The 21,987-nt window shown below is 40.6% G+C and overlaps 1 protein-coding gene and 1 long non-coding RNA gene across 2 annotated transcripts in view; one reads left to right on the top strand and one right to left on the bottom strand.

The window, feature by feature from the left end:
• The window catches only part of ITGA1 (integrin subunit alpha 1), a 231,824-nt gene extending 217,452 nt beyond the window's left edge, over window positions 1–14,372 (bottom strand). The window contains exon 1 of the mRNA XM_010588138.3: window positions 13,565–14,372. Within this exon, the coding sequence (XP_010586440.2) occupies window positions 13,565–13,625 (61 nt within the window). The 5' untranslated portion in view covers window positions 13,626–14,372. The remainder of the gene's footprint in view (window positions 1–13,564) is intronic.
• LOC111749960 (uncharacterized) overlaps window positions 1–21,987 on the top strand; it is a 240,761-nt gene that overhangs the window by 2,202 nt on the left and 216,572 nt on the right. The gene's annotated exons all lie outside the window — the stretch shown is intronic.

The raw sequence follows: 21,987 nt of genomic DNA, 5'->3' as shown, positions 1-21,987 counted from the left end.
TCCCTATTAATGGAAGTCCAGACTCCCTGACATTCAAAGCTTCAATGATTCCTCCTTACAAGCTTTGTTTCCTACTCGTCCCCTTCAGAACACCAGCTGCTGTCAAGCTGAGTCCAACTCTTGGTGATCCCATGTGTGTCAGAGTAGCACTGTCCTTTATAGTGTTTCAGTGGCTAATTTTTCAGTAGTAGTTCACCAGGCCTTTCTTCTGAGGCACTTCTGAGTGGACCCAAACTGCAAACGTTTGGTTAGCAGCCAAGTGTGTTACCTCTGTGCACCACCTAGGGACTCTACTTGTCCCCTCAAGGCACCCTGTATTCTACCATGGGAGTAGCCTTTAGTCCCCAGATGTCCTAGGAACTTTCTCCTTTGCTACCTTAGCTCACGTGTTCTCTCTAAAGTGTCACTTCCTCTCATCCCTGCTTCCATTCATCCTACCTGTCTTTAAGGGCCAGCTTAAATGTTATCTTTGACTTGGAACTCTGCATTGTATTAATTCAAACACATATCTTTTATTTCTTATTGACCTCTGCACAGATTTATCCTGGTATCCCCCCAGTGACCAATGCAGTGTCCTTTGCACATAGTAGGGACACATATGAATAATAAGCTAAGTCATCAGATGTAAAGAGCACCAGCGACATTGTCATCACAGACACTTCTTAAGGTATTGATGTCGTCATTGATTATAGTTAATTTAAGAATGATAGTTCAGAAAGTGGGGTCCCTCGGTGGCCCAAACTGTTAATACTCAGCAGTTAACTGCAAGGTTGGTGGTTTGAGTCCATCCAGAGGGGCACTGGAAGAAAGGCCTGGCAACCTCCTTCTGAAAAGTCAGCCACTGAAAACCCCAGGGAGCACAGTTTTGCTCTGACATACGTAGGGTTGCCATTAGTTGGAGTTGCCTTGATCGTTTAGTTTAAAAAGCAATTCCTCTTACTTAAAAACTGCTCTGGTTAAAGATATATTTTTATTCTTTATCAAAATAAGCAAAATCATAAGGAAAAGACCACGGTTTAACTCTGCTGCTTTAAATTCTATTTTATACTTATTGACTCTTTGAAGATAGAAAACTTTGTATCAGTAATTTAATTACACCTATTTTTTCCCTATAATATTGTATTTAAATCAATCTCTCCATGGGAAAAAAAAAAAGTGTCATTATCTCCAAAATTTTTCTTTTGTTGTTTTTGATACCCTTCCAGTGTCTCAAAAAGAGAACTGGGCTAGAAGTCAAGTGTCCTAGATTGTAGATCTTACCCTCTCAGTTGTTTTTACTGTAGCTTTTGGCAACACGCACTGTCTTTGAAACTCCGTTTCTTTTACTTACGAATTAAGGGGATTGAATTTAATAATTAAAATTGTTTTAATTGTAAAAATTACAACAATGCTAATTTAAAAAAAAACCATTTTTGCACATTATCTTTTGCATTTGACTCTTTCTAAGGCCTTGTTTAAGGAGCCCTGGTGACACAACAGTTAAGTGCTCGGCTGCTAAATGAAACATTGGCAATTTGAACCTACTCAGCATCTCCGCAGGAGAAAGACCTGGTGATCTATTCCTGTAAAGATCACAGCCTATAAAAACCCTATGGGGCAGTTCTACTCTGTTACATGGGGTCACTGAGGCAAAAATCAACTCAAGGACACCTAATAACAACCTATCAATAAAAGGCCTTATTTAGTGGAAAAGACTGATTCCAAGTTTAATGACTGGGCAGCAAGAACCAGCAAAGTTATGGTCTTTTCTAGCTAGATTGTAGCAACTTTACATAAACTCCCTGACGGCTATAAACCTAACCTCCTTCATTCTAAATCACAAATAAGGTTAGTTGCCCTGCCTTTCATTTGACAAGCCTTATGTGATTCAAATGAGATCGATACCTTGTAAACAGTAGAGTCCTATAAAAATATAAGGTACTATGATAAATGTATAAGAATGCCTGGCTTGGAGCAGTCCAGAAATCTGCATCTGACAAAGCAATGGGCAAAGGGCTCGCTGATTCAGTAACTGATTCGGTCGAGAGTTAACTGATGGATAACCTGTTGGGTGCATGTGTTTATACTAGTACCTACTTTCCAAGAAAACTTTAGACAGCCCTACTATACGAACCAGTTCATGTGTCTCATTGGTAAAATGGATCAGAATTCTCCTCCTTCATATAGTAATAATATGTAAGACATGGTTTGCATGACAGCAGCAGGATTGTGGGCTCCTGAAGGATGAGAATCTTGTTTGAATCCTCGGCCCTTACCACCAGCACCAGTTGCTGTCAGGTCAGTTCTGACTCATGGCAACGCCATGTGTGTCCGAGTAGAATTGTGCTCCATAAGCTTTTCAGTGCCTGATTTTTTTTTTGTTTTGGAAATAGACTGTCAGACCTTTCTTCTGAGGTGCCTCTGGGTGGACTTGAACCTCCAACATTTTGGTTAGAAGCCAAGCGCATTATTCATTTGCACCTCCCAGGGACTCAGTCCTTAGCGCACACACACACACACACACACACACACACACACACACACACAAAACTTTGCTGTCAAGTCCATTCAGACTCATAGTGACCCTAAAGGACAGAGTAGAACTGCCCCACAGGCATTCCAAGGAGTGGCTGGTGGATTTGAACTACTGACTTTTTGGTTAGCAGCCTAGCACTTTAGCCACTGTGTCACCAGGCTCCTTAGCACAGTGACCCTTAAGTAAAAAATCCCATTGCCATTGGGTAGATTCTGACTCACAGCGACCCTATAGGACAGAGTAGAATTGCCCCATAGGGTTTCCAAGGAGTGCCTGGTGGATTCGAACTCATGACCTTTTGGTTAGCAGCCAAACTCTTAACCACTGTGCCACCCTAGGATAGTAAAATTATATAAATGTTCTTGTTTCCATCTTCTATTTTGTTATAAGACAAATCTAATCATTTCATCCCTCTACAATGTCTTGGCAGCACTTCTGATCATTAGTTCTTTGCATGTCTGTTGCCTCTTCCAGATTGTGAGCCTCTTAAGAGCAGAGACCCCCTCTTATTTGCCTTTGTATTCCTGGAACCAACCACTTGTGCATAATTATGTTTGTTATGTGAAAGAATGAGTAGTAGTTCATTTTCTTTTAATTCAGTTTTTAACTTGTTTATCACTCACATCCTAAAATAGGAAATCATGGTGGTCTGCTTCAAAATGTTACTTAAAATTTAAAAAGAGATTACTCTTAAGGTAAGTTTTTATAAATCTGTTTTAAATTTTAAGACATCCATGCTTGGGTAAGAAAGTGATTATTTTAAACATATCTTACTGAGGAAGAGGTTTTTAAATGTTTTAAATTAAAAAAAGTTTTATTATACATAAATCGGACAGTGATCTTTACAGAATAAGTAGCCAGAACTCTGATCATGAATATCTGGTGATACATGCAGCCATTTATTTAGAAAGAATGTACTAGCTTCAGATTGTAGAAAGACTGCCACGTGACCTCCATAAACAAAGCTAAGTGGACAACTGGGATGAATATTCAGCTAACTCAGGCAAAGGGTAAAAAGGAAATTTTTTTTTAAATAAGGAACTTTTTGTACTTAACTTACTATCTAAATTTCCGGTGACTAAAAATACTTGCAGTTGTCACAAAGAATACAAAGCCTGCCATCAAATAAAATCCTGTCAACGGGTGTGTGTGTATGTGTGTGTGTGTGCGTATATTTCTGTGTACATATCCCTATACAGTACAGCATCATTTTGCCAGATACATTACAAGAAAATGCATTACACAAATATTTTTAAGGGTTGATCAATATCCATGTGTTTTCATACATTAGTATTTGGCCAACTGAAAGTCTAGTTAATACTAGGCTTTAAGATAAGAGGAAATTTTGATGAAGGGTAAGACAGTACACAATACTGGGGAAGTCAGCATAACTTGACCAACGCAAAGTCATAGAAGCTTCATAAATGCATCCAAACTCCCTGAGGGACCGAGTTACTGGGCTGAGGGCTGGGGATCATGGTCTTGGGGGACATCTAGCATAATTGGCATAACATAGTTTATAAAGAAAATGTTCTTTAGCCTACTTTTGTGAATAGTGTCTTGGGTCTTAAAAGCTTGTGAGCAGCCATCTAAGACATTACACTGGTCCCACCCTATCTGGAGCAAACGAGAATGAAGAAAACCAAAGACACAAGGGAAAGATTAGTCCAAAGGACTAATGGACCACAGCTACCACAGCCTCCACCAGACAAAGTCTAGCACAACTAGATGGTGCCTGGCTACCACCACTGACTGCTCTGACAGGAACCACAATAGAGGGTCCTGGACAGAGCTGGAGAAAAATGTAGAACAAAATTCAAACTCACAAAAAAAAAAAAAAAAAAAATGACCAGATTTACTGGTCTGATAGAGACTGAAGAAACCCTGACAATATGGCCCCTGGACCCCCTTTTAACGCAGTACTGAAGTCACTCCCGAGGTTCACCCTTCAGCGAAAGATTAGACAGGCCCATGAAACCCTGGTGGCGTAGTGGTTAAGTGGTACGGCTGCTAACCAAAGGGTTGGCAGTTCAAATCCACCAGGCGCTCCTTGGAAACTCTGTGGGGCAGTTCTACTCTGTCCTGTAGGGTCGCTATGAGTCGGAATTGACAGCACTGGGTTTGGTTTTTTGGTTTTTTATGAAGCAATAACACACATAGTTCAACCACGTATATGAGACTAAATAGGCACACCAGCCCTTGGGCAAGGACAAGAAGGCAGGAGGAGATAGGAAAGCTGAATGAATGGAAATGGGGAACCCAAGGTCGAGAAGGGGAGAGTGTTGACACATTGTGGGGTTGGCAGCCAATGTCACAAAACAATATGTCTATTAATTATTTAATGAGAAACTAATTTGCTATGTAAACCTTCACCTAAAGCACAATAAAAAAGTCTAGTTAATAAAATAGTTTTGAAAGTACATTGTAATTTGTTTAAGTGTGTGCAATCTATAATAAAATAAGTAGACTATTCCTTTTAATCATTTAAAGTTCTGATGTGATTTAGGGGCCCTATTAAAACTTAAGATTTTGTATTTCAGCAGATCTCCGATAATTCATATATATATAAATATCTTTACTTTTGATATTTGAATAATGATTTTTTTAATTCAGATTTCTCTCTTGTTTGTACAGATCTACTGTTTGGGTGCAAACATTCACATAAAGTCAATTCTAAACCAACCAGTGTATTTTAATTATACTTACTTACTGTACTTACCATTTGCCATCTAGTTGATTCTGACTCTTGGTGACCCTATAGGACAGAGTAGAACTCCCTCATAGGGTTTCCAAGGAACAGCTGATGGACTCAAACTGCCAACAAAGGTTGGTTAGCAGCTGAGCACCTTAACCACTGCACCAAAAGAGGTCCAGATAAAAACTAGGCCTCTTCATATATATAGAGCTCTAGTGCTTATCACCAATTTGACATAAAGTTAGGATTTGGTCCTTGGAAACTAGATCATTTTTTGATGCCTTTGTGGTCATCTCTCTCTTGAGGTTTCTTTTTAAAGATAGACTATTCAGAAGAAGCTCTGCATTTGGAATCTGATGAGGCTGTCGGGCCAGAGGGAGAGTTACCCTCTGAATCATAGATAAACTTAGCTCCGGACTAGAACCCAGGGGAGGGACAGTGTTCATATTACTGTATCCAGTAGGGATGTCATATTAACCTCTTTGAAATTTTGATATGTATGTATTTTTTATGTATTTTTTAAATACAAAGAACTGTAATAAAAAATTACCATTTATATATACTGTGTGTTCTTTATTCTAAATTACAGATGCATATTTTCTCACATTTTGACATCTCCAAAATTAGGATGCATCTACGAACCTAGCAATTAAAATCAGTAGTGTTTTTCATTCTTAGGGGTGCATAAAATAATAAAGTGAATCCTTCAGTTGATGGTGTCTTCCATTCAATCCGATACAAACATGGGTAGATTTAAGTATTTCAGGTAGGGATTTAATTAAGCAGCCTTGGTGGTGCAGTGGTTAAGAGCTCACTGCAAACCAAAAGATTGGCAGTTTGAATCCACCAGCCGCTCCTTGGAATCCCTATGGGGTAGTTCTGCTCTGTCCTATGGGGTCGCTATGAGTTGGAATCCACTTGATGGCTTTGGTTAGATTTAAGTATTCCAGGTAGGGATATAATTAAAGGGAGCAATCTGATTCATAAAGCATAAGAGGTTGTAGTTTATTCCTTCATTTCTCATTCAATTAAAAAAAAAAAAAAAACTTGAGTGCTTATTATTCCTAATGGAGCCCTGGTAGTGAAGTGGTGAAGCACTCAGGCTGCTAACCAAAAGGCAGTTTGAATCCACCAGCTGCTCCTTGGAAACCCTATGGAAACCCTAGGGGCCAGTTCTACTCTGTCCTGTAGGGTTGCTATGAGTCAGAATCGACTTGAGGGCACACAACAACAACAACAGCATTATTCCTAAGGGAGCCCCGGTGGCATAGTGGTTAAAGCGCTTGGCTGCTAATCAAAAGGTCGGTGGTTCGAACCTATCAGCTGCTCCATGGGGAGAAAGATGTGGCAGTCTGCTTCTGTACAGATTTACAACCTTAGAAACCCTATGGGGCAGTTCTTCTCTGTCCTACAGAGTTGGTTGGAAAGACGTGGTAGTCTGCTTCCGTAAAGATTTACAGCGTTGGAAACCCTATGGAGTGGTTCTACTCTCGTAGGGTAACTATGAGGTGGAATCGACTCAGTGGCAGTGGGTTGGTTGTTGGTTATTATTTTGAGGTGCTACCTAGACTCAGAAACGCTGGTGGCATAGTGGTTAAGCACTGGGATGCTAACCAAAAGGTCGGCAGTTTGAATCCACCAGGTGCTCCTTGGAAACCCTATGGGGCAGTTCTACTCTGCCTTATAGGGTCGCTGTGAGTTGGAATCGACTTGATGGCAGTTAGTTTTTTTTTTTTTTTTAAACCTACATTCTGCCCTCACAGTGCATACAGCAAGTTGGGAAGACAGCAATTCCATATTTAATTATAAATAATAGCATGTGCTATGTTACTTTACAGAAGGAAACGTGCTAATGGACTGCATGTTCATGGGCAAGGGACCCCATATACTCCAGGAGGTCACTCAGAAATTATACTCCTGTGGGGACTTCAAGAATTATAGGAGTGGAAGTAGCTGTTTATGCAAAGGCCCAGAGGAGACTTAAGAGGAGCTGGCACAATAGAGGAAGTGAAAGAAGCTCAAAAATCTTGAGGACAGGAATATATTCTGCTCATTTACATTTCTTGAAACTTCTGTACTTGCTTTGAGAGCGAATACAATTCTCTAGTCACGGACCACTCTGAATAGGCAGTCTATTCTGAGTTTAACACTGTGGCAATAATTCCAAAATATCTCTCATCTGTTTCCTAACTCAAATTTGAGTCACACTAATTTGTATTTTAACACAAGAGAAGAGCAGTGTAGGTAATGAATAGCATTTTGACCCCTAATTCTCTGAAGATATTTTCAACGTGAGCTACTGTATGCTATAAAGTTTTGGTAAAAATGTTCAAAACTCACTGAAATTTGAATATAAGGTTTGTTCTGAGCAGTTATTCTATATGCATGTAGGGAGACCATTTTGATTACAGAAAAAGTGAATGGTTGGAAGAAACTAGGTGCACTGAGGCTTGTAAAGAAAAGAGGAGGGAGAAATATAGAAGATAACCACTGGCTAATCTTAACATGATTGAACCCTGCCTTCCACCCTTAACTGACATAGCTGATACCAGGTTACTTCTGACCTGGCTGCAAATAATTTGACCCTCCATCCACCTGCAGCTAATGAGACTTTAAAATTTCAATTAAGAGGTAATGGTTTGGCAACTGCTCTTCTATCAGGATAAGACAAATTTGCATTGCTATAGAGCAGTTTCTGGCAGGCTTTTGCAGTTTGGGTCAGGCTTTTTATGGTTAATAATTTGGATTTCTGGATAAGAAAAACCTTAAAATCAAAGTAAGATGTCTGTTACTAATTTTCCTATTCAGCAGTTTTAAGAGGCATACTAAAATTCATCAAGTTCTAGTCCTAATGGGAATTTTTTTGGGTTGGCAAACAAACAACATGGCAGAGGAGCATTCATAGAAAGAAGCTGAACAGTGATGAGCTGTGGCCCAAGGGCTCATTTGTCAAAAATAGCTAGATTAGCATCATGACAGCAGGAAGAAAAAGGAGATAAATGAGTTGAACATATATATTTCATAGTTACTAAACAAACAAAAGTCCTAGGAATTATTGCTGTGGTTAGAGGGATCATAATGACTATGATAGAAGATTTTCACCATCTTCAGTAATTTCTGCCAATACATTGTCTGCCATTGAAGGTCATTCATTGTTATGGGTAAGTAGCAGACTTCCTTCCCATATTCAGCCATCTCACTAGACTTCATTTTGAGTAAGACATTTTGTATGTGCAAAAACGTCAACCAAAGTTGATTCTAGGCCAGCTAAAATGTTTCTAGGAAGAAGAAACAAATAACTTAGGGGTCATTCTATATTTATACTCTAATAACAAGAGACAGTGGTTTTATTTGAGTTATGACAAATATAGGATGGGATCTCATCTAATTTGACTGCATGCCTAACTATCATGAAGGTAACATCATTAATTAGACCCTTATCAAAGTCTTAGATAATTATGCTTAGATTTCACATTTAGAGCGGTTAGGAAGAGGGAAATGGACTTATATTTAGGCAAGCTCTATGTCATATTATTTCAAGGCATGCAATATGGGGTCAGAGATTTGAATTGAGGACAGGCTATGCTCATTTCTAGCTGTATGACTTTGGACAAATGAACTTAACCTCTTAGTACTTCGGTTTCTTCATCTCTAAAATACGGAGAACAGTGCCAAACTTTTAGGGTTTGTTTTTATTTTGACAATTACTATGAAATTATGCATGAAAAGTTCTTGGCACAGGCCCTGCCACATAATATATTCTCAATTTTGAGTCCACCAGCAGCTCCTTGGAAACAGTATGGGACAGTTTTACTCTGTCCTCTTAGGGTCGCTATCAGTCAGAATCGACTAGATGATACCAGGTTTGGTTTTCGTTTTTGTTTTCAACATTAAGTTACACTAGTTATTCTGTTATTGTCCATCTTGACCCTTGACCCTGGGAGGCTGAATCCTGTCATATGGGTATGGCCAATTTGGAGGGCTGAGCAGGATACTAGAGGATGGAAGGAGGGAAAGGAACCAAAATCAAACCCATTACCATAGAACTGATTCCAACTCACAGCAACCCTATAGGACACAGTAGAACTGCCGTGGAGTTTCCAAGGCTGTAATCTTTAGAGAAGCAGACAGCCACATCATTCTCTCACAGAGTGGTTCGTGGGCTCAAACCATCGACCTTTCAAGTAACAGCCAAGTGCTTAACCCACTGCTCCACCAGGGTTCCTTAGAGGGAGAAAACCAAACCAAACAATTTCAACTCATAGCAATCCTATAGGACAGAGTAGAAACCCCATAGGGTTTCCAAGGAGGGGCTGGTGGATTTGAACTGCCAACCTTTTGGTTAGCAGCTGTCTGTCATGAATTGTGTCCCCCCAAAATACATGTATCAATTCAGCTAGGCCATGATTCCCAGTGTTGTGTGCTTGTCCATCATTTTGTCATCTGATGTGGTTTTCCTATGTACTGTAAATCCTGCCTCTGATGTTAATAAGGGGGGATAGGCAGCAGTTATGTTAATGAGGCAGGACTCTATCTACAAGATTGGATTGTGTTTTGAGCCAATTTCTTTTGGGATATAAAAGAGAAAAACTAGCACAGAGACAGGGGAACCTTACACCACTAAGAAACGACTACCATGAACAGAACACATCCTTTGAACCCAGGGTTCCTGTGCAGAGAAGCTCCTACTCCAGGGTAAGATTAATGAAAAAGAGCTTCCCCTGGAGCTGATGCCCTGAACTTAGACTTGTTGCCTACTTTACTGTGAGGAAATAAATTTCTCTTTGTAAAAGTTGTCCAGTTGCAGTATTTCTGTTATAGCAGCACAGGATAACAAAGACAGCAGCCAAATTTTTAACCACTGTGTCACAGGGCCTCCTTGAGGGAAAAGAGAGGGTATTTATTTCCTCTGCCCTCCCATGCTGGGCTGCAGTTTTGACTATATCATCACTCCTCTACCTGTGGCCACAGCTTTTGTCCCTCTCCCACAGCTACAGTTCAAAGTCAAGCTAACATCGCTCCCTCCTTAGGCCTAGGAATGGTAATGGTTATTCTTCACAAAGAAACCCTAGTGGTGTAGTGGTTAAGAATTCGGCTGCTAGCCAAAAGGTCGGCAGTTTGAATCCGCCAGGCGCTCTTTAGAAACACTATGAGGCAGTTATACCCTGTCCTGTAGGGTCATTATGAGTCGGAATTGACTTGACGGCAACGGTTTTGGCTTTTTTGGTTTATTCTTCCCATTGTTGCTTGTCCTAGGTGCTCCACCCTCTTTTGTCGGTTCCTTTAACACCTCTGTAAAAAGTCACTTTGTTAAACTTCAATTAAAGCCCTTATTTCTGCCAGTAGTTTTTTCTCGGGGGACTCTGACATACATAAAATAACATTAAAGACCTTATTAGGACGTAAGGGAGAAGAACTTTCTTAACAAATCATTTTATTAAATGTTAATGGGAATCTAAATCTAATGGGAAGTTGATTGAGGTGGTGCTGGTTTGTTGTATCTGTGATATAAATGTAGCTTTGAAAGCCGGAAAGTTTGTTTAGATGGCAGGGGGTGGTGGGAAGGAAGGGTGGAGTTCACTTCTAGATGCATAAAACAACAAGATGAGAATTATAGATGAAGTAAAGAAATGTGACTGACTAGAATCGGCAGTTTATGTTTAGGGGTTGTGGTAGGCAGAACAATGGCTCTCCAAAAATGGCCATGCCCTCATCCCTGGAACCTGTGAACATGTTGCCTTAATGGCAAAAGGGATTTGGCAGATGAGATGAAATTAAGCACCCTGATATGGGGAGATTATCCTGGATTACCCAGATGGGCCCAATGTCATCACAAGGGTCCTTATAAAAGGAGGCAGAGTCACAGAAGATACAATGAAGTGGGGGCAGGGGGAGAGATGTTTGTGCTGCTGGTTTTGAAGGCGGAGTAAGGAGCCAAGAGCTAAGGATTGCAGGCAGCCTCTAGAAGCTGAAAAAGGCAAGGGAAGGGCTTCTCCCCTAGAGGCCCCAGAACACAGCCCTGATGACACCTCGATTTTAGCCCACTGAAACTTCGGACCTACAGAGCTGTAAAATAGTAAATTTGTGTTATTTTAAACCAGTAAATCTGTGGCAATTTGTTACAGCCTCGATAGGAAACTAAAGAGATTGCTAGGTTAGGGCAGGCCATGAACGGTCAGTTGAGAATTTCGAATTTCATCTGAAAGGCAACAAAAAATCACCAAAGGTTTCTAACTAAAGACTATGGTATAATGAAAATTACATATTAGGAGTCTAGATTAGAGAGTAGGTTCAGAATGGAAACAAGAAGATGAGCCCTGCAGTAGTGTGCATGGGTGAGCATGCTGATGAGACCCCAGATTAGGGTGTGGAAGCTATGAATTGATGAGAAGTTTCCAAATTTGATAGGGACCTGAAAGAACATGATGACTGATAGGGAAAGCAGCAAAAGAAAGTAAGAAGTCAAATTTCAGATCCTTACATTATGTTGTGAAAAAGGCATTACCATATGTTTCGAAAATAACACATGTACAGGTTGCTTATAAAAATAGCGAGGGGAGGTTGCTCAGTTGGCAAAAATACATATAACGTGTGCTTTAATAGCATAAAAATACAGTAATATAGCACATATGAGGAACCTGTTCATTTGAGACAATAAATTTTTAATCCTATATATATGTATAAATATATATAAATACACACATGTATAGGACTAAACATAATTTAGAACTATCTCTGTATTATTTTCTCTTAAGTCCCTTCCTGGATTCAGCAAGGCATATTACCCTAACAATTGCAGAAAATCCACAAGATACAACTTGTGACTGTTTTAGACATGGAAAAATAGTTAAACCTAAAAAAAAAAAAATTGTATATATATGAAACCGTAACTTGTCAACCTTCTCTGTTTCATTTTTACTTGCCTTTTTAGAGGACACGCAAACCTTATTTGATCATTTCTGCACTAGTAACTGCTTATTTGGTAAAATGAAAAAGGTACAACTTGAATAGTTAGTGAACTATTCAGGCTTTGTACAACACCAGCAGCTAAATGGAAACAATCTCCCAAAGTTTGACTTGGAAGGGAATCATAGGTGAAATATGTGTAAAGGGTAGTGACAGTAGCTGATAAACTAAACCACTCACTGGCTGTAATGCTGCTCCGAAGTTACCACCGTTTAGATTATTCAGCATTTCCTGGGTAGTGGAAATGTTTGGATGAGGAGCCGGTATCTCATTATTGACTCTCTTTACGGGAAATAGAGTAAATAATGTGATTATCCACTGCTTAGTGATTTCATAAACGTTAACGATGCTTGGCCATCTAAGGCAAGACTAAACTGGCTGGCTTGTGTCTGTTTTTAATGGTAAAATGCTGAATTACCTAATACGAATAAGCATTCCAGCAGTAAAAACACTGAACAACTGAATACCTATGATATGCTAAAGCCACTCATTAATAAAACCGTTAACCAAGTGATTTTCCTTCACACAAAGCTTCAAACAGTTTACTTTCACCCATCTGCCTTCTTCCTTTCACCATTTCGTTTTCCCCTCAATCAGTAACTGGTAAAAAAAAAGATCTGACCATTAATTAATCATTTGGAAAATTTTAGAAAATACTATACCTTCATGAAAATTGAATGTAACTCTGCACCTCCATTGTATTTTTTAAGGTTCCCTCTTAAAATACGTACTTATACACAAATAACAATACTATGCTTTTTAAAAAAAGAGTCTGCTCTGTGATATTTACAGAGTGTACTTCACTGGCCCTTTCTTACTTTCAAAACGTTCCTCTTTCTGGGCGCTGACATTAAAAAAAAAAAAAAAACATCATTCAGGGACAAGAAATAATTTTGCCTTTCGGTAACAAAAAGATCCTGAATACCTGCCAGCAAGAACATGCAATAATGCCCACTCTTTTTAGGTTGAACATTAGCACTCCTTCCCTACCTGAGAGTAGAACTTCGCACATAAATCAGGCCCCTCTAGTCACCCCCCTCAAAAAAAAAAAAAAAGTCATTCATCAAAGTCCTAAAGTACAATGTCTTTTTCAGTGTAAAAACAACTTTAACTTGAAAAATCAATTCTAGCTTATCAAGTTAGCAGCGCTGCCTCTCGCCTACCACTGGGGTGGAGGTTTTTGAAGAGACACCAGAACTAATCCATATCAAAACCCAAACGCTGAAACTCCTTTCTGTACTCTAACCTTGCCAGGCTACCTGGAGCGCCCGAAACTGGCTCAGCGCTCCCTCCGCCTCTCTGGGCCACCGCTCAATGCCCCTCCCTCCCCGTTCCAAGACCCAAGCCTCGCACGCAGGAGATGCTTAGGGAAAAGCGGGGTTGCTCACCAGTGAGGAACCAGCAGCAGGCGACGGCGACCCTTGGGCTGGTGTAGAGCTGGGGGGCCATGGCCGGAGCGACTGCAGCGCTCGGGGGAGGCGCGGAGCCGCGCGCTCTGGGCCACTCTGCCCGCCGCCGCGGGTCTCAGTCCTGGCCCCGGCCTGCCGCGGCGTCCAGGAGCCGCGGAGGAGTGATTTCCTGTGTTTTGGTCGAATGCCTCTAAGTCCGCTCCACGCTTTTCACATCCCAGACGGATTGCCACATCGCCCGCCCCTTCGCGCTTTCGGTCTCTGAAATGCCACTGGCAGCCTCCCAGGCTCTGTCTGAGACATGGACAAATAAAGCCAGCTTCGCGCGTCCGTGTTTAGGCTAAAGTCCACCGGCTGCAAAGCAAACCTTAAAGGGACATCTGCCTTTCATTGAGAGGGTGATCCCGTTCTCCGGGCCAACTCCCTAAGGTGGTAGGAAGGTGGGAGAGGGCTGGACCTTGGCAAGGGTGTCGCCAGCCCAGTGGCTCCGCCTTCACACCCCTTATTTCTCCTGGGTCTGGGCAAGGAAGGAACTTTCAAAGTGCCGGGGCTCCTCGGCCCTTAAGGGGAAGCTGCTTTCCCGGGGTCCGCTTGCACCAAAGTGGTCAGTCTCTGGCAAGTGAGCGAATCTGGTTTCATCCTCCCCTCTCCTGCAGACCCTTCAACTTCGCAGTGCAATCGTCTCCCCCTAGGGGGGGCGTCTTCACCAACCCGGTATGCGCCACTGAGGACTTGTCTCCTTTATAATGGGTTTGCTTCCTTTATGGTGGTGATTCGTGGAAAAGGAGGTTGCAGATAAACTTTGGGGGGAAGATTTTGATAAGCGGTAGAAAAAAAAAAAAACAAGACAGGGAAGAAAAAAGGAAAAGAGAGAAAGACATATTCAAGAGGGAAGTAGGAGGAAGGGGAAGAGATGAAAATAGTCTCCTTAGAAACGGAATGTGTGTGGGCTATTTTGTTTAAGATGCATTAGGATGCACGTACACTAGGAATTTAAACTAATGAACGCGGGGCATTGGTTTCTTCTTCCTACATACAGACTTTTATACCTAAGAGTGCACTGAACCATCCTCTCCAGGCTCCTCTGAGGAACTGAAAACAGACGTTAAACTGGCAGTAAAAATGCTAGGACTTAGTACCCATCCCTGGGAAACAGGAGTCAAAAAAAGTGCTTAGAAGTTTGCAAGGCAATCCTTGCCTGGAAAGTTGTCATGTCTGCCCTGAGCCTAGAGCCATATTTAAATTTTAGCTTCACTGAATACTTGCTATTTTCAAAGCAGCTGTGCCTTAGTGGTTTTGAGAATTTCAAAGAAAGAGGAGGAGTGGATGAATGGATTGGTTAGAGGTGATGGAAGGAATAAATCCAATCCAATTCAATTGTAGCTAATTGATTATCTTTACCTGGCAGGGCAAAGTTAGGTAGGACAAGAGTGCCACCCAAGGGAGGGCCCATTTTTGTTGTTAGGTGTCTTTGAGTCAGTTGCTACTAATAGCAGCCCTATGTACAAGAGAACAAAACACTGCCTGGCCCTGCACCATCCTCACAATGTTTGAGTCCATTGTTGCAGCCACAGTGTCAAGCCATCTCACTGAGAGCCTTCTTCCTTTTCATTGACCCTCTGCTTTACCAAGCATGATATCCTTCTCCAGGAACTGGTGCCCCCTGACAACATGTCCAAAATACATGAGACAAAATCTCACAATCCCTGCTTCTAAGAAGCATTCTGGCTGTGCTTCTTCCAAGACAGATTTATTCATTCTTCTAGCAGTCCATGGTATATTCAATATTCTTCACCAACACCACAATTCGAAGGCATCGATTCCTTGGTCTTCCTTATTCGTTGTCCAGCTTTCTCATGCATGTAAGGTGATTAAAACACCATGACTTGGGTCAGGCACACCTTAGTCCTCAAGGTGACATCTTTGCTTTTTAACACTTTAAACAGATCTTCTGCAGCAAGTTTGTCCAAAGCAATATGTCATTTGATTTCTTGACTGCTGCTTCCATGGGCATTGATTGCAGATCCAGGTAAAATGAAATCTTTGACAACTTCAGCCTTTTCTCTGTTCATCAAGATTTTGCTTATTTATCTAGTCACGGGAAACCCTGGTGGCGTAGTGGTTAAGAGCTACAGCTGCTAACCAAAAGGTCCACAGGCTCTCCTTGGAAACTCAGTGGGGCAGTTCTACTCTGACCGATAGGGTCACTATGAGTTGGAGTCGACTCAACCTTAATGGGTTTAGTTTCTTGGGTTTATCCAGTTGTGAGAATTTTTGTTTTCTTTATGTTAAGATGTAATCCATACTAAAGGCTGTAGTCTCTGACCTTCATTAATAAGTGCTTCAAGTCCTCTTCACTTTCAGCAAGGGTTACCCATTACCTAGAGTAATGTGCCTGTATTATACTCTGGGTAATACAAGTAACATGATATACATATAGCTAACACAAGGAAAGGGAAGAGAGAGGGTCCAAAGCCTACAAGGGTGATTGAATAGATTGACAAATAGAGATTGCAGCAGACTCAAAGCTGGAGAAAACAGTAAAGAAGTCTCCATTGTTATTGTCACCTGCTGTGGAGTTGGGCCCCCAACTCATGAGCACTGCTGAGAAGTTTGTAGTTGTTAGTTGCCATTGAGGTGATTCCAGCTCACGGTGACCCCATGTGTGCAGCACAGAACTATGCTCTATAGGGTTTTCAAGGCTGACCTTTTGGAAGCAGATCACCAGGCTTGTCGTCTGATGTGCCTCTGAGTAGGTTCTAATTTCCACCCGTTTGGCTAGTAGTCCAGCACTTAACCATTTGTGCCACCCTAAGAAGTTTAATGAGGGTCAGTTATAGAGTGGGCAGAGCTGAGAGGTTAACAACAGTCAAATCTCATTACCATGATCCATTAGGCAAATAATTCCTCTTCTATGTATATGAAGTGATTTATTACATAATAAATACATTAAAATATCCTATTATCTCACTGTCAGCTTTCATAGTTCTAACATCAAAATTGCAGAAATAATTCTCTAGAAAAAATTGTATTTTGTTGGATCCCAGTTCAGTCCCTTTAAATATTACTTAGGCTCCTTTGCAGAAATTCAGTGCTCCAATACCCAAGTCTGGCTCTCAAATCTCTCTCCCATCTTCATTAGCCTGATACCATCATGCTGCCTCCTGCTATTTCCTTTCCTGAGAAAGCCTTGCCAATGAAAGCCTTTTCACTGTGTACTTCTCATCCCTCTGTCTGTAGTCTCATTTATGTCTTCTGACCTCTCAGTATGACACATAGGGCCTTGCACAATAGTCAATACTGTCTAATTGATCAGTGCTTGGGCATTTAAAAACTATAATAAATAATTTCCCCAAAATATTTCCTCAGATTTCTCAGAGCTTTCAAAAACAGATAATAGTCATCTTTTTGATCATTGTTATGCTTGAGCCCATTGTTGCAGCCATTGTGTTGATCAATCTTCTTGAGGGTCTTCTTCTTTTTCACTGACCCTCTACTTCACCAAGCAGAGGGACCAGGGACTGGTGTCTCCTGATAACATGACCAAAGCATGTGAGACAAAGTCTCACCATCCTTACTTCTAAGGAGCATTCTAGCTGTACATCTTCCAAGACAGATATGTCCATTCTTTTGGCAGTCCATGGCATATTCAGTATTCTTCTCTAACACTATAATTCAAAGGCATCGATTTTTCTTTGGTCCTCCTTATTCATTGTCTAGCTTTTGTGAGCATATGAGGCGATTGAAACACCATGGCTTGGGTTAGGTGAACCTTAGTCCTTAGAGTGACACCTTTGCTTTTTAACACTTTACAGAAGTCTTTTGCAGCAAATTTGCTCAATGCAATGTGTCTTTTGGTTTCTTGACTACTGCTTCTATGGGCATTGATTGTGGATCCAAGTAAAAAGAAATCCCTGATAATCTCAATCTTTTCTCCGTTTATCATGATGTTGCTTATCAGTCCAGTTGTGTTTTCTTTATATTTAGGTGTAATCCATACTGAAGGCTGTGGTCTTTGATCTTCATCAGTAAGTTCTTCAAGTCCTTTTCACTTTCAGCAAACAAGGTTGTGTCATCTGCATATTGCAGGTTGTTAATGAGTTTTCTTCCAATCCTGACACCACATTCTTCTTCATATAGTCAAGTTTCTTGGATTATTTGCTCAGCATGCAGACTGAATAAGTGTGGTGAAAAGATACAAGCCTGATGCATACGTTTCCTGACTTTAAGCCACGCAGTATTCCCTTATTCTGTTTGAACAACTGCCTCATGATCTTTGTACAGGCTTCTCATGAGCACAATTAACTGTCCTGGAATTCCCATTCTTTGCAATGTTATCAATAATGTGTTATGGTCTACACAGTCAAATGCCTTTTAATAGTGAATAAAACACAGGTAAACATCTGTCGGGTTTTGTCTCCTTTCAGCCAAGATTCATCTGACAATGGCAATAATATGCCTTGTTCCATGTCCTGTTCTGAATCCAGCTTAAATTTCTGACAGGTCCCTTTCGATGTACCACTGTAACTGCTTTTGAATGATCTTCAGCAAAATTTTACTTGCCATATATATATATATATATCGGAATCAGCACAACAGTAATGGGAACGGTCATATATATATATATATACATATATATGTATATATATATGTTGCTATTACGTGCTATAGACTTGGTTCCAACTCACAGCAATCCTATGTACAACAGAATGAAATACTGCCCATACATATTTGGCTGTTATTAGTTGCTGTCAAGTTGATTTCAAATCATTACCAACCTAATTTGGCAGAGTATTACTGCCCATAGGGTTTTCTAGGCTGTAATCTTTACAGGAGCAGATCTCCAGATCTTTCCTCTGCAGAGCTGCTGGGTGGGTTCAAACCAGCAACCTTTCTTTTAGTTAGCAGCCAAGTGCTTAATTATTGAACCACCAGGGTGCCCTCTCTCTCTCACTCTGTATAGAGTCAATCCTCATTATTTGAGGTTTCATATTTGCTAATGTGCCTTCTTGTTGAAATTTATTTGTAATCACAAAATCAATACTTGAGGAATTTTCAAAGTTGTTCATGAACGTGTGCACAGCTGAAAAAAGTTAGAGTAGCTAGATGCACACCTTCCCAGCTGAGGTCGAACAAGATAATACTCTGCCATTTCATTTCAGTTCTCATACTGTGAACAAGTGTGTCTGTTTCGTAGTCTATTTAGTGCTACTTTTTTTCATTTTTATACTATTTGTTGATGATTTTGCTGTTTAAAATGGTCCCCAAGTATAGTGCTGAAGTACTATCTAATGTTCTTAATGCAAAAGGCTGTGATCTGTCTTATGAAGAAAATAAGTGTGTTCAATGAGCTTCTTTCAGGCATGAGTTATTGTGCTAATAGTTGTGAGCACAATGTTAATAAATCAACCAAAACCAAAAACCAAACCCAGTGCCGTCGAGTCGATCCTGACTCATAGCGACCCTGTAGGACAGAGTAGAACTGTCCCATAGAGTTTCCAAGGAGTGCCTGGTGGATTCGAACTGCCGACCCTTTGGTTAGCAGCCATAGCACTTAGCCACTATGCCACCAGGGTTTCCAATAAATCAACAGTATATATTAAATAAGGTGCCTTTAAGCAGAAACACACCGACAGGAGGAGATCCATATTGACACCTATTCTCAAGAGAGGTGATCCAACCAAATGTGGAAATTATCCAACAATATTGTTAATATCACATGCAAGCAAAATTTTGCTGAAGATCATTCAAAAGCAGCTGCAATAGTATATGGACAGTGAACAGCCAGAAATTCAAGCCAGATTTAGAAGAGGACATGAAACCGGAGATTTCATTACTGATGTCAGGTGGATCTTGGCTAAAAGCAGAGAATACCAGAAGGATGTTTACCTGTGTTTTCTTGACTATGCTAAGGCATTCAACTCTGTGGATCATAACAAATTATGGATAACTTTGCAGAGAACGGGAATTCCAGAACACTTAATTGTGCTCTCGAGGATACTACATAGATCAAGAGGCAGTCGTTCAAACAGAACAAGGGGATACTGCATGATTTGAAGTCTGGAAAGGCGTATGTCATGGTTGTATCCTTTCACCATACCTATTCAATCAGTATGTTGAGCAAATAATCTGAGGAGCTGGACTGAATGAAGAACAGGGCATCAGGATTGGAGGAAGACTCATTAACAACCTATGTTATGCAGATGACACAACCTTGCTTACTGAAAGTGAAGAGGACTTGAAGCACTTACTGATGAAGATCAAAGACCACAGCCTTCAGTATGGATTACACCTCAACATAAAGAAAACAAAAATCCTCACAACTGGACCAATAACCGACATCATGAAAAACAGAGAAAAGATGGAGGTTGTGAAGGATTTCATTTTACTTGGGTCCACAATCAACACCCACGGAAGCAGCAGTCAAGAAATCAGAAGACACATTACATTGAGAAAATCTGCTGCAAAAGACCTCTTTAAGGTGTCAAAAAGCAAAGATGTCACCTTGAGTACCTAAGGTGCACCTGACCCAAAACATAGTGTTTTCAGTTGCCTCATATGCACTGGAAAGCTGGACAGTGAATGAGGACCAAAGAAGAATTGATGCCTTCAAATTGTGGTGTTGGCAAAGAATAGTGAATGTAAAATGGACTGCCAGAAGAACGAACAAATTTGTTTTGGAAGAATGCTCCTTAGAAGCAAGGATGGCGAGACTACATCTAACATACTTTGGACATGTTATCAGGAGGGACCAGTCCCTGGAGAAGGACATCGTGCTTGGAAAAGTATAGGGTCAATGAAAAAGAGGAAGACCCTCAATGACATGGATTGGCACAGTGGCTGCAACAGTGGGCTCAAGCATAGCAACAGTTGTGAGAATGGTGCAGGATTGGGTAGCGTTTCATTCTGTCGTACCTAAGTTCATTATGAGTCAGAACTGACTGGACATCTAACAATAACAACAACATAGGGCTCTGGTGGCACTGTGTTTGAGAGCTCAGCTGCTAACCAAAAGGTCAACAGTTCAAATCCACCAGACACTCCTTGGATACCCTATGAAGCAGTTCTACTCCGTCCTATAGGGTCACTATAGTAATATATATATATATGTATATGGGTATGTGTATGTATGTTGTCATTGTTGTTAGGTGCCGTTGAGTCGGTTCCAACTCATAGCGACCCTAAGCCCAACAGAACGAAACACTACCTGGTCCTGCATCATCCTTATAATCGTTGTTATGCTTGAGCTCATTGTTGCAGCCACTGTGTCAATCCACCTTGTTGAGGGTCTTCCTCTTGTCCGCTGACCCTGTACTCTGCCAAGCATGATGTCCTTCTCCAGGGAATGATCCCTCCTGACAACATGTCCAAAGTATGTAAGACGCAGTCTCGCCATCCTTGCCTCTAAGGAGCATTCTGGCCGCACTTCCTCCAAGACAGATTTGTTCGTTCTTTTGGCAGTCAGTGGTATATTCAATATTCTTCACCAACACCACAATTCAAAGGCGTCAATTCATCTTTGGTCTTCCTTATTCATTGTCCAGCTTTCACATGCATATGATGTGATTGAAAATACCATGGCATGGGTCAGGCACACCTTAGTTTTCAGGGTGACATCTTTGCTCTTCAACACTTTGAAGAGGTCCTTTGCAGCAGATTTGCCCAATGCAATGCGTCTTTTGATTTCTTGACTGCTGCTTCCATGGCTGTTGATTGTGGATCCAAGTAAAATGAAATCCTTGACAACTTCAATCTTTTCTCTGTTTATCATGATGTTGCTCATAGGTCCAGTTGTGAGGATTTTTGTTTTCTTTATGTTGAGGTGTAATCCATACTGAAGGCTGTGGTCTTTGGTCTTCATTAGTAAGTGCTTCAAGTCCTCTTCAACAACATCAACAACAACATGTATATGTGTATCTACATGTATACCAAAAACCAAACCAAACCCATTGCCGTTGAGTCAATTCTGACTCATAGCAACCCTATAGGACAGAGTAGAACTGCACCAGAAAGTTTCCAAGGAGCACCTGGCGGATTCAAACTGCCGACTTCTTGGTTAGCAGCAGTAGCACTTAATCACTATGCCACCAGGGTTTCCATGTATATGTGTATGTGTATGTGTATGTGTATGTGTATGTGTATGTGTATGTGTATGTGTATGTGTATGTGTATGTGTATGTGTATGTGTATGTGTATGTGTATGTGTATGTGTATATGCATACATATATATATGGCATTCTAGCATATTACAATATATTTTATTAGGAAAAAATGAAAAAAGAAATTATAAAATGATGTCTTAATGAAATAAAATCTGGTTAAGATATAATATTATCAAAGCTATAATTATTGGGGAATTTACCCTTTTTTTTGAAGTAATAAATATTTTCAATTTAAATATT

The sequence above is a fragment of the Loxodonta africana genome, chromosome 2 (assembly GCF_030014295.1).
Source record: "Loxodonta africana isolate mLoxAfr1 chromosome 2, mLoxAfr1.hap2, whole genome shotgun sequence".
Classification (NCBI taxonomy): Eukaryota; Metazoa; Chordata; class Mammalia; order Proboscidea; family Elephantidae; genus Loxodonta; species Loxodonta africana.
Note: the sequence above shows the minus strand (reverse complement) of the source record. Positions and strands in the feature narration are given on the sequence as shown.